Below are 12,038 nucleotides of genomic sequence, written 5' to 3'. Positions count from 1 at the left end.
ACACCCAACTGTGAATTTCCCCTCATTAATGGGCTCTTGGATCCATTAACATTTTCTCAGCACCCATTATCCTCTCCTGGACTGTAAGCTACATGGTGGTTCTGGAAATAATCATGCTCACACAGCGAGTGAGTATTTTAACTCCCGAAAGGCCTCACCCTCACCCTCCCTGTTTACTTTAAGATTAACATGGTCAAGGTTTTCCTAACACATTTTGGCTTTGCACCAAATAGAAAAAGCACTGGAACTCAGGAATCTCATAGAAACATGGAATGGATATTTTGCTGTTAACTTGCAACAGGGTCTCTTGGCAAGAGAGAGGCTAAAGTCAGAATTTCCTGTTCCCCATATCTTTGGGCCTCAGGCATTTTCTATTGCCCCTAGAAAGTGGAGAGGAAGAGGCCAGACTCTGCCATCTCTCAGGGTCACTGTAGCACTTTCAATTGTGTTTCCCTTTGGACACGTGCTGCAAAATGTATACAAACAGCCAGCTGAGCCAGTGTCACAGGGAACAGCTGGGTGAGTCCCTTAACATAGACAATGTAAAGGCAGAGTCTTTCTCCGTGACATGCCCCATATACTTTTCCTCAATTGTACTTTTGGATGAGCTTAGACTGTGAGACATTATAATCATTTGCTGTCACAGTGATATGCTGCCTTACATGCCAAGCATCTGTCCGGCTCTTCCCTCCAACATCATGATCTCACCCAGGGTGCTGTAGTAGGTCATTAGGACTTCCTCCCTCCTTGGCTTTCCTATGGAGGCATCCAGGGATTTCCAATTGAAACAGAACACAGTGCTCACTCTCTGATACTTCCCTTTCACAGATGAATATGATGACAAGCAGCCACTGACCAGCAAAGAGGAAGAGGAGAGGCGCATTGCAGAAATGGGGCGTCCCATCCTGGGAGAGCACACCAAGTTGGAAGTGATCATTGAAGAATCCTACGAATTCAAGGTATGCTCATCAACACTGCCCACCAGGATCCAGGCCCACCTGGGGACCAAAACTGTTCAGAGTGTTGGCTGAAGCTGTAAGATCCATCTGGAAAGAGGGGTAGATGTAATTTCAGGAACTGACTCATTAATTGAGAGCCTTTGGAGCCAAATTGGAATACTCAGGAACCAAGGAGTCCTGTCAACCAAACAGCATCAGAACCAGGGCCCAGCAGGAGGTATCCATCACTGCACAAGGTCAGATGTGCCCCCAAGGGAAGGCTTAACCGAATGGATAGCAAGCAATATGCCAAGATGGATCCTAAGAGATCGTTATGTGTGGAAGAAACCAAGTTCTACTTGAAAATGTTAATACATCTGTCAAAGGAAGGCATTCACACTGCTAAAATTTAGGGGGCTTTTGTTTTGGAGGGGGATAGGAATGTCTCCCTGTGGAACATCCCATTGACAAGCTCTCATTTATATTTAATCATCTTCTTCAGATCCAAGGACATTTTAGTACAGTCAATATACTGAAGGTACAATGCCTGCAACCAGAGTTTAGAGTTGAGCTGATAAAATTGGATTCCCAGTTCTCTAGATGATAAAAGTCATTTTTGCAGAAGTTGAACGTGCAAGCCTTGGGGTGGAGTTTAAGACTTTGAAGTGAAATTTCCTGCGGATCTTTAGCTGCTCCCTCTGACCCTGTGTCCCCTCACAGCTCTTCTCCCTTACATGGTCCTAGCATCTGGGAAGACCATAAGGGGAGCCACACCTAAGTTCTGCAGTGAGATATGAAAGGTACATCCCCTCTCTTGCTTTCCAGAATTACAAACCCAGAGCACAGCAGTATTTTACCTGCTTTTCAAAAGCAAACTGTTCCTGTTTGAAACACTAGAATGAAGATTCCAAAAGAGAGAATCAGACCACCAATTTAGAAGTTTCCGATTTTAGCTGGACTTCTCATAATAGTGGCCTCTTTTCTTTTAGCTGAATCCATTAATTATTTTTTAATTTAGTTCACAAATGGAGGTGCCTGATAGGAGACAGGTGAAAAACAAAATGTCTTTGAAATTAAAATGGAATATTTTTAAGATAAAAATGCAATTAAACTTTTCCCTTCAGGCCACTGAGAATCTGTCTATTAACTCTTTACTCATTTCCATAGAAGGAGAGGGCAGGGGTAAATACTGAAACCAATGCTTCCTAGGCAGACCTGATCATTAGACACCCCCACACACACCCCCGTTGTATGACACAGAACTTGGCTTGTTGCACAGCCATGCCTGGAACAGGCACAGTTCCCTGTAATTCCACAAGTCCAAGAATCTCAACTGTCCATTTCTGGTGATCAGTTTACTGATCTCTTCTCCGTATGTCCAACCTCACTCTTCCTCATTCACCCTGTTTTCATTAGGAATCAGATTGCCTGGTGCCATTTGCTGCAGCAGAGATTCTATAGATCGGTATTTCTAAAGCAAGCTTGCCCCTGCCCTTTCCTAGAGTTCTCCTGGGAAATTGCGTGTTCTCTCCCTTATGGGATAATCCCCAACCTTCCCTTCCCATGCACTCATGATAGGAAAAGCAATCGTAGTAACTTCCTGCAAGAAGCATTAAGTTAAGTAAGGCAGGGCACAGTCTTTCAGGCAGCAAAACTTTCTTGGGTCCAAAGCCCTTTCTGGTAACTACAATAATGTTCTGAGCATTTGAAAGTCCCCCAAGTCTCTTTACAGGAATCTAGTTGTTTAGGGTACTTATCCTTGTGGGATAGCTTCCATAGACTATTTCCTGTCATCTCCTCAAAGTTCATCAGGATAGTTACCATTTAATACCTACAGGGCACATTAGAGGCATGTTTTAGAACTGCTCTCAAGTATCAGTTTTGATTTTATGTTATTTAAGAAATTTCTTTTACTAGAACATAGCTATTTTAAAGAACTTACTCAGAGCTCCCAGAACTGTGCTAGAGACCTAAATCTGGTTGATACCTTACAATGGCCTGCTCTGCTTTACTCACGGAGTTCTTGTTTACTGTGGTGTGACCGAGGACCTGGCCTTACTAACACCCATTGGGGAGGGTGAGGTTTTCTCAAGCCCTTGAAAATCTAGTGCAGTGAAAAACTGATCACTGGCATTTAGGAATCCCCCAGGTAGATACAAACAACAGTGTCCAGGCTCAAGTGTCTGAAGTTCAACTTCATCTTTATTCACTCCTGTTTCTCCCAAAGGTCAAGGAAGGACACAGGTGCAAATTAAGTGCTAGGAAGAACCCTGGATATGGGGTTAACATGAACTACAGTTTAAAATCTACCCTGGGTTTTACACATAGAAGTTTAGTTTATCTTAAAAGTTTGTTCTTTAGCAGCGATTTCTTGAGTAAAGTCTGTGCTCAATGTTAGAGAAATTTATCTGTTCATTTGTTTATTTCCCAGGTGATGGGATACTCCATCATGGATTCAGCACAAAGAGTGCCTCTTTAGAGAGAACCGTCCCAAGTTTCCATTACACTAGGAAAAATTGAGGTCATTTCTTATTACATTCTACAAGGCATTTTGAATTTGTATCACTGAGGATGGTCAGGGTACTTGATGAGATGTGGCTGAGTTGAGGGAGGAAAGAAAGATGCTGGTCATGTGCCTTAAATGATGGTGGCCAAGAGCAGTGACTGTTACAGCTGTTACCACGGGCACCAGCAGTTCTAAACACAAAGCTAGAAGCTGAAACGTCATCACCCTAAGGACAAACAATTCAGCCAAGAATAATGTCACAAATAAAGAGTGAGCCAGTTGGAGATGGGCCCTTTCATGCTTATTATCTGCTCAATGTTTCAAGTCAGTTCCAATGACTTCTTGAGCAAACATGCTTGATATTAGGATTTGGCGTTGGCCTTTCATACAAGCCCTTTACATAGCATTTTGCCTCCTCTCAGTTAGTTAGCTGAAAATGTGCTCTCTCACAAACTATCATCAATTCAAGTTCATTGCATTAAACATACATAAACATACACAGAATTTGACCTATGGAAAATAATATGTGTTTTCTACCTCTTTGCAATTAGTGGAAATTCGAGGCTGCTCTGACAGTAAGTGTGGACTTCTGGTAGAATAGTCAATGTGGTAGTTTCTCTGGGAAGAGCAGCCTTAGTGTCCTGGAAATGACCCTTCTCCCTGTAGTTGCCAGGACTTGTGGTAGCGCTTTCAGTGCTTCTGCTTAGTTTTCTTGTGGTCGTTGGGCTGCTCCTGTTGTTACATTAACTGAATTTAGAAAGCGAAAGAGTGCTAATTGTACAAAACAAAGTGCTTAAAAAGTTCCAAAGAAAAATAAGGGGTATGCAGTACAGTGCCAGTAAAGCAGGGGAGACTGGAACAAGGTAAACTGCAACGTGCCCTAAACCATAAGAACTGACCTCTTCTTGTCTTGTCTTATTGTCTGTTCTTGTATGCAATAGGAATAGGGCGAGCAAGGAATTCTCTAACAGACAAGAGGCTGACAAACTAGTACCCAGAGAAAAATCCGTTTACTGATGACTGTGCAGCAGGCAACCTGGAGATGCCATTATCTGGCTTCATTTCATTGATAAACAAAAAACAGTAACAATAGTTTTTGGTTTTATAATCTGTCACTTCCAACTACTCGCAGATATGTAGTGCTGAGCAGGGCATATATTAATCCACTTGCAGACGGAACACTACAGATGAAACCAGTAGAGAAGCAAGTTAGTAAAGCATTCTGGGAATGGAGGGGCTTTTGCAGCGTCTGCTATTCTAAACACTGAGGCCATTCTTCATTGGCCATTAGTCAGTGAAGGAGACTTGTATTCGCTACAAAGAAGTTTCCATTTCAGAATGTTTCCAACTAAGGAGCATGCTTGTTTGCATAATCATAACAGTGTTTGATGTCAATACTGTTTCTGAGCCTAACATCTGCTACCCTTTATATAACTCTGGAGTTTCAAAATCAACAAGTTCTTAGATTTCCCGAGGCTTTAACACACTCAGCACTTATTATATTACTCATTTCAACCTTTCTAGAGTACCGTGGACAAACTCATTAAGAAGACAAACCTGGCCCTTGTGGTTGGGACAAACAGCTGGAGAGAACAGTTCATTGAAGCCATCACTGTCAGTGCTGGTGAGTGCCTTTCTCTGCGTATTATAAAGTAAAACGGCCCAATCTGAGCTGAGTTTTCCTACTGTGACTCCTGGTCTATGGCAAAGCACCAAAGGGCTGCCATGGCAAAATTAAAAGAAAAAATAAGCGTGTTTGTTACATACATGTGCATTTTAGAGACTCGAGTAGACTATCTAGAGGAAGAAAATGGCTTCAAACATGACAGTTTTCTCTGGCTATATTGCATCTTTCTGGAAATAGACAAGATCAATTTAAAGTGTTTTGTGTCTCTAATTCACGAATAGCCCATCACTAGGCTTTGTCTGGAAAATTCCCTGTAAGCATTGCAAAGGCGGCCAGGTGAAGGTCAAGAAGAAAGCAGCAAAATCCTAGGTAGAAAGGGAAGACATTGAGACACTTGACCACTACCGTCTGCATCATTTTACACTCTCTTCAACAACGTCTAACAAATAAGTGTTTGCATTGGCTCTAGAAATAGAAATAGAAATACATTCTGTTTCTTCTTGCACAAGCAAAGTGCAGAGTTTTATTTAAGAAGATCCTACAAAAGGAAGTGTTTTTCAAAGTCAAGGAGTCAGAAACCTGAAGGAGTTAAATACAGGGAGAAGCGTCCTCTTCCTGTTATTGTCAAACTCTGTCCATTCTTTGTGTGGCTATATAACCATAGAGGAAAGTCCCGCTTAAAGATTCACGAAAACAACTCTGTCCTTGGATTCTGTTTTTCTGTTCTTCTGCTCCAAATATACTTTTTCTTTAAAGATCCCTGCAGGCTCATCTTCTACATTTGCAACTAATGAACAAAGGTAGAGTTTTCTAAATACCTAGTGACTCCCAAGCTGTAAAATTTGGAAACCGTGTCGCTAGCAGTTGGGCCACGATTTCTAACCCAACTCCCTCTTACCAGTCTACCACAGGGTAATTCGACACATCTCCCAAGTGCTGTGGGAACAGAGGGTAGTAAAAATTTTGTGTCTGTTTGTTATTAGTGCTGTTGATAATCTTGCTTTGGTTTCTTGCAATTGAGTATACACTGGGAATTTAGGAACATTAAATGGTGGGTAACTGCTCAGAAGAGTAGATTTGGAATTTGCATGTAAGCTCTAAAAGGAGGGGGAAATTTCCTTTTATTTCTTATGTTTTAAGATTAATATGTGAGGCACAAGCTATATTCCTTCTTCACAGAGAGAAAAGACAAAAGTTGCTAGTATAGGAAACTGCTGACGAAGCCAATAGTAGAAAATATTAAAAATGAAAACGCTTTTATGGGTTTTGACGTAACAGAATGGAAACATTAACAGCATTATAAGCTTGATAGTGAGCCATTTCTAGGTTTTCTTAGCTGCAGGTATATGAGCATTTGTATAACAACCATAAGCTGGTCATCATTCCTTCATTTTTCTATGTCGATTATTGTTCTTGGTGCAAAGCAAATGACAGCGAATGAAACATATACCCCTGTCCAAGTGGAGCTTACAGTCTAATGGAGGACACGGTAAATCAGACAGATAAATTAAAATACAGTATATTTATGATGGTAAGCTTGTCATGGAGAAAAGCAAAGCTGTGGAGGGGAATGGGAAATACGTATAGGGTCTGCAATTTCAGAGAGAAAGCCGAGAAGACCCCCTCAATACACATATGAAGGCCAAATTTGCTTTTCTAGCAGTGGAATGGTTTATGTTGGTTCATTCACATAGTATGTGACTCTCAGGGAAATATTTTATGACCAGTCTGTGGCAATAGAAAGGGCAGCTTTAAACAGTGAGTGGGAGTATGCTGCCAACAAGACCAGTGCCATGTATTTGATTCTGGTAAGAATAGATATACAGAGAAACAACTATAAAGACATTAATACTGACTTACTTAAAAGAGGTGGATTTTGACTTGCAAACACTTTCATATGTTGTGTTGCATGACATCCTCTTAGTATTATAATTGTCCTGATCTTACTGAGGAAGAATCTGAGTCTGAGAGGGAACATGGCTTTAGAACATAGCTCAGATCCCAGATCTACTGGAGACTAATCTAGTTTGCTATCTACAGTCCTTTTGAAAGAAGGAAATTCTGGCCGGGTGTGGCGGCTCATGCCTGTAATCCAGCAATTTGGGAGGCCAAGGCGGGCGGATCACCTGAGGCTGGGAGTTCAAGACCAGCCTGACCAACATAGATAAACTCCATCCCTACTAAAAATAAAAAAAAATTAGCCTGGTGTGGTGGTGCATACCCGTAATCTCAGCTACATGGGGAGGCAGGAGAATCGCTTGAACCTGGAAGGCAGAGCTTGTGGGAGCCAAGATCGTGCCATTGCACTCTAGCCTAGTTAACAACAACTAAACTCTAAGAAAAAGAAAAAGAAAAAGAAAAAAGAAAAGAAAAGAGGGGAAGGAAGGGGTAGGAAGGAAGGAAGGAGGGAGGGAGGGAGGGAAGGAAGGAAGGAGGGAAGGAAGGAAGGCCGGCCAAAATGAGGAAAATGGCTCCCTACTCTGTCTCACAGATAGAGAGACTGGCCGTGTCATGTCACTTGTGGCCATGGTGTCATCATTTCATGATGGGACTAACTCCTGCCCAGACATTTTGAAGAACTATTAATAATTGAGATGCTAAACCTCTCAAATGTTCTTATATGTCATGCAAAATATTGTGCTTTATATTTCTAAATGACTGCTTGGAAATAAGGCACAATTGCTTAGAAATTCGCAAGCTGCTGGGTAAATTGACCTTATTTACAATTCTGAGATACAGTGTATCAGAAAAGCAAACCCATGTTTTAAAAGCACCAAATTATGCTCAATTACATGAAGGACAGTTTTAAAAGTTCAGTATTTGTCATTATGATTAAATTTAAGTGTCTAAAGAATATCATATTCTCAGGTTGTTACACGGGCAATAACATTTGTAAAGCAGCATTTATTGAAGTCAGCCTTTCATTGGATTTTAAAATTTCATAGCTAAATAGTTGAGAGTCAGAAAGATTTACCTTATTACAAATATTAAATTGCTTTTAAAGGGCTCTACTGAGAGGTCTCTTTGCTATGCAATTTTCTGTGCAAAATTGACTCAATATGTCTTGCTAAACAAAAATAATAATTTTGTAAATAGGGGTTTGCTTTTCTTTCTCAGTAACTGTATTCAGATGAGTTTCAAAGCCAACCCTGTGGTAATATTCTTGTCCCTCTGTTTTTTTCTGAATTTCATAGCTCAGTACTTGGGCTTCCTACGACCATAATGATTCTGCAAACCAGGTTCTTTTAATTCCATATTTGAAGAGTTAAAGGATTTACGAGACTGGAGAGATTTGGAAGGGATTAGGCGGAAACATACTGGCAGTTTTCCTTCTGTTTCTTCCTGGGTTGAACACTAGGCACAGCAGGTGCTGCAGTTCAGTGACTGTCAAAAGCTTGCAAGGCAAGTCCAGTAACACGAGGTGCTGTTAAGATGTGCCAGCATATGCTCTTTTCAATGAAGCCAGCATTCACTGACCAGTTTGAATTTTTCTCAAATGTCTCTCCTTCTACCAGGGCAGAATGGTCGGTTGACTTTTAGAAATTATGTGCCAGCTGAGATATCCAGGGAAACAAGCGTGTCAGAGAAGAGGGCAAACATTAGCTGGATAAAGGGAACCAGGTGCCAATGCCAGTTCCACAGTCACCACATTGTTCTTCACAATAGCTTTCGGCAGAGGTGAGGCGAAGTTGAGAATAATTGCAAGGCTGGCTTTGGAGACAGATGTGGTTTTGTGTCCCTGCCCTCCAGAAACTCCCTGGATGACTCTAGGAAGATTATTACACTTCAAGATCTCAGTTTGCTTACACCTCAGAATCTGTTTGCTCATATGTAAAGTAGAGATAACTGCACTTCATTCACGGAGCTGCCATAAGGATTAATTAAAATAGTGTGCGTTTTCACAAAGGCAATCTGTACACGTAAATACCAAAGTTGGTTGTTTGGGAGGCAAATCTATTAAAGATCCTATAAAATATGACGAAATTTTGTGCAGATGCAGTTAATTCAATTTAATTACTAAAATGGCTGTGGGACTGAAAACGCACTGGTTCACTTCTTTCATGGTATTATGCATACTATTTTATAGATAAGAACACTGAGATTCAGAAAAACAATGTAACTACTTGCTCAAGAAGCAAAACTGTTAAGGGCAATCCCAGGGAACAAATCAGCACAAAATTCTCTCCAGTATGAAGGGCGCGCTTGCTCTCTGTGCATGAGGCTTGAATGCACACACAAACACACATGTAGAACACATTTATACATAGGTACACAGAGACATGTATGCATTGTGCAAACACACAGAGACACACATATGAATACATACAAATCAGGTATGCACATATACAAACGTAGGCACACACATGCACAGACATACAAAGACACATATGCCCAAAACATGCACACATTGACATTCACATGCACATTATATAGTAGGTACTTGTTTGGATATTGGAGCTGCAGCTCGAAATAGAAAGGTTTTTTTTTCCTTAATATTTGTTAAGTCTCCTTACAGTCTGGTGCATGAGTTCCTTGAGGAGAATGCCAGTCAATTCCCTAAAGAACAAAGGGAAGAATTTGTTTTCCTAGGTGTACCCATAGGCTTCTCCTGCTTAGAAATTTGTGACATTCTTTGAAGTCAACACACTCCTCTCTCTTTTACTTAATATTGAATATCTAGCATTAAAGAGTTTCCTGAAATTGCTTTACTTTTGATATATTCATTTGCATATCAGACCTAGTATCTATTGGCATCTTTATAATGAAAGAACACTCCAAGTGACCCCAAAAAACCTGCAGCAGTCTTGGTTCTGTCTCTTCCCAACTGTATAACCTTGGCAAAGAATTTAACATTTCTGATTTTTGTTTTCATCAAGAAAAGGAGACAGTTGGACTAGGCTAGCTCTAAGATGCCATCCAATATGGAAATGTGGGAGCTCTGTCAATGGCCATTAGAGTCCTACAGTAGCTCTGACAGGTATTGTACTTCATGGCCCATCTGATTTGACAATGGAAAAGCATACCTCACCCATCCCCTGGCTGGCCTAAATTAAATATTCGGCACAATAGCAGCATACACTTCACTTCTATTTTCTAGAAGGACAGGATGAGAGACAGTCGAAGTTTCTAGAAGGAAGGGATGAGAGAGAGTCGAAGTTTCTAGAAGGAAGGGATGAGAGAGAGCCTCAAAGAAAGCCAAGTGAGATGATGATGATTCCGAAGTGCCTATCTTCCTGTTACTCAGGAACTCAGGAATGCCAATGGAATCTTCTACAGTACAAGGGAAGATATTCAATATGAGGCCCAGTTGGTGCATGCAGCTGACCTGTCCACACCTACTGCACTTCACAACAAATTAAGGTGACCCAGTTCTGGCTAAATAAATAATAGTAGAGGGCATGTCACATTCGCCCAGAAGTCCAATATGGAGACTGGCTCAGTTTAAAGGATGCTTCTGTCATCAGTCCATCCATGCATGTCCTATAGATTATTGTCTTTAATTATTTAATATAAAACACTGTCAACTCAGTGGTCCCCTGGACAATTATTCACTTGAATAATTGTCAGCCTGAAGACCAATATACTCTAAAAGTCTTAAATAATAAAAATGATACCTCAAATGAGTGTCAAGAGATTCCCATGAAATCTGGTCTAAGAAGCAATCTTTTCAGCACTCCTCTCTTACTGAACATCATTACTGTGGGGAAATTCTCATTACTTAGCCCTTGTGATAACCTTGGGTCATCTGATAATCTAACTTGAGCAGTTAAAAAAAAATTCTTCTAGGTCAGATTTGACACAGCCTCAGTGTGACTGGAAGACAACCAAAAATGGAGGAGACTGATACTGATGAGAGTTCTCATTTTGCCCTGTTTCTTATGTAATATCAACATTCTTAATTTTCCTTTGTCTAAAATCATAGCCGACTGGGGTTCATGAGGAAGGATGCTGGTTTCATGAGAAAAAGTAGGAACAACTGTCTTTAAGAAAGTTTCTCACTGGAGTCAAGGAGTTCAAAACCAGCCTGTGCAACACAGTAAGACCCCATCTCTACAAAAAAATTAAAAATTAGCCGGGTGTGGTAGTGCATGCCTGTAGTCCCAGCTACTCAGGAGGCTGAGGCAGGAGGATCACTTGAGCCCAGGCAGGAGTTCAAGGCTGCAGTGAGCCATGACAGAACCACTAAGACTCTGCCTAGGCAACAAAGAAAGACGCTAACTCCAAAAACAAACCAAAGTTTGTCAAAGACATATTAGTGTGAAATAGTGGCCCGCTTTTTGCTTAAAGTTGTCATTTGGCTTCTATGACATGGCTGGCACTTTGTATGCATTATTTCTGTTCTTCACAGCTATATTCTGAGCTATGTCATTTTTCCTGAAGTTTACAACTGTGGATCCTGAGGCCCAGAGTGGTTACGTAACTTGTGTAGGGTCACACAACTAGCAAGTGGTGAGCTGGAATATGAAACCCCATCACTGTGAGTCTAATGCCAGTAGGCTTTCAGCTTGATCCTAGCGTTCCTCCTACAACTTTGGGTCTCAAGTGCTCACATTTCAGATGAGTTAATTCTGGACAAAAAAAGATGAAGTTAACAAGTCTTTAATCTCAGTTACACATGGGGAAGGTAAGGGTTTGGAAATGAATGTGCAAGCCTGGGACAGAAGTGCAGAAGGACCAGGAAGAATAGAATCCATCCTAGAAAGTAGGTAGGATCAGCAACTGGATTTCCTAGAAAGTCCAGACTAAATCCCATCATAAGGAATGCACAGGGACTTCCAAATTGTTTTTGTGATGTAGGAATTATATTTATATCTGGAGCTAGAAATTGTGTCAGGTCTTATGAAACAAAATGGAATCAATGCCCAGCCTTTTTTCCAAGCTCCTGGGGTTTCTCTATGATATTATTAGTTATCTAGGTAGGTTGTTTTATGCTTAGAGTCACTGGAATGCTTGAAAAAAATAGGAA

General features: G+C 40.9%; 1 protein-coding gene across 24 annotated transcripts in view; it reads left to right on the top strand.

Annotated features, from left to right (window-relative positions):
- The window catches only part of SLC8A1 (solute carrier family 8 member A1), a 388,523-nt gene that overhangs the window by 333,827 nt on the left and 42,658 nt on the right, over window positions 1–12,038 (top strand). For all 24 annotated transcript variants that reach the window (XM_012450626.3, XM_012450637.3, XM_012450633.3 and 21 more), the window contains 2 exons: window positions 829–959; window positions 4,969–5,068. In XM_012450626.3, coding sequence (XP_012306049.1) covers window positions 829–959; window positions 4,969–5,068 — 231 coding nt within the window. The remainder of the gene's footprint in view (window positions 1–828; window positions 960–4,968; window positions 5,069–12,038) is intronic.

This window comes from Aotus nancymaae, unplaced genomic scaffold (genome assembly GCF_030222135.1).
Source record: "Aotus nancymaae isolate 86718 unplaced genomic scaffold, 86718_ANA_hifiasm-v0.15.2.pri h1tg000057l, whole genome shotgun sequence".
Taxonomy (NCBI): domain Eukaryota; kingdom Metazoa; phylum Chordata; class Mammalia; order Primates; family Aotidae; genus Aotus; species Aotus nancymaae.
Note: the sequence above shows the minus strand (reverse complement) of the source record. Positions and strands in the feature narration are given on the sequence as shown.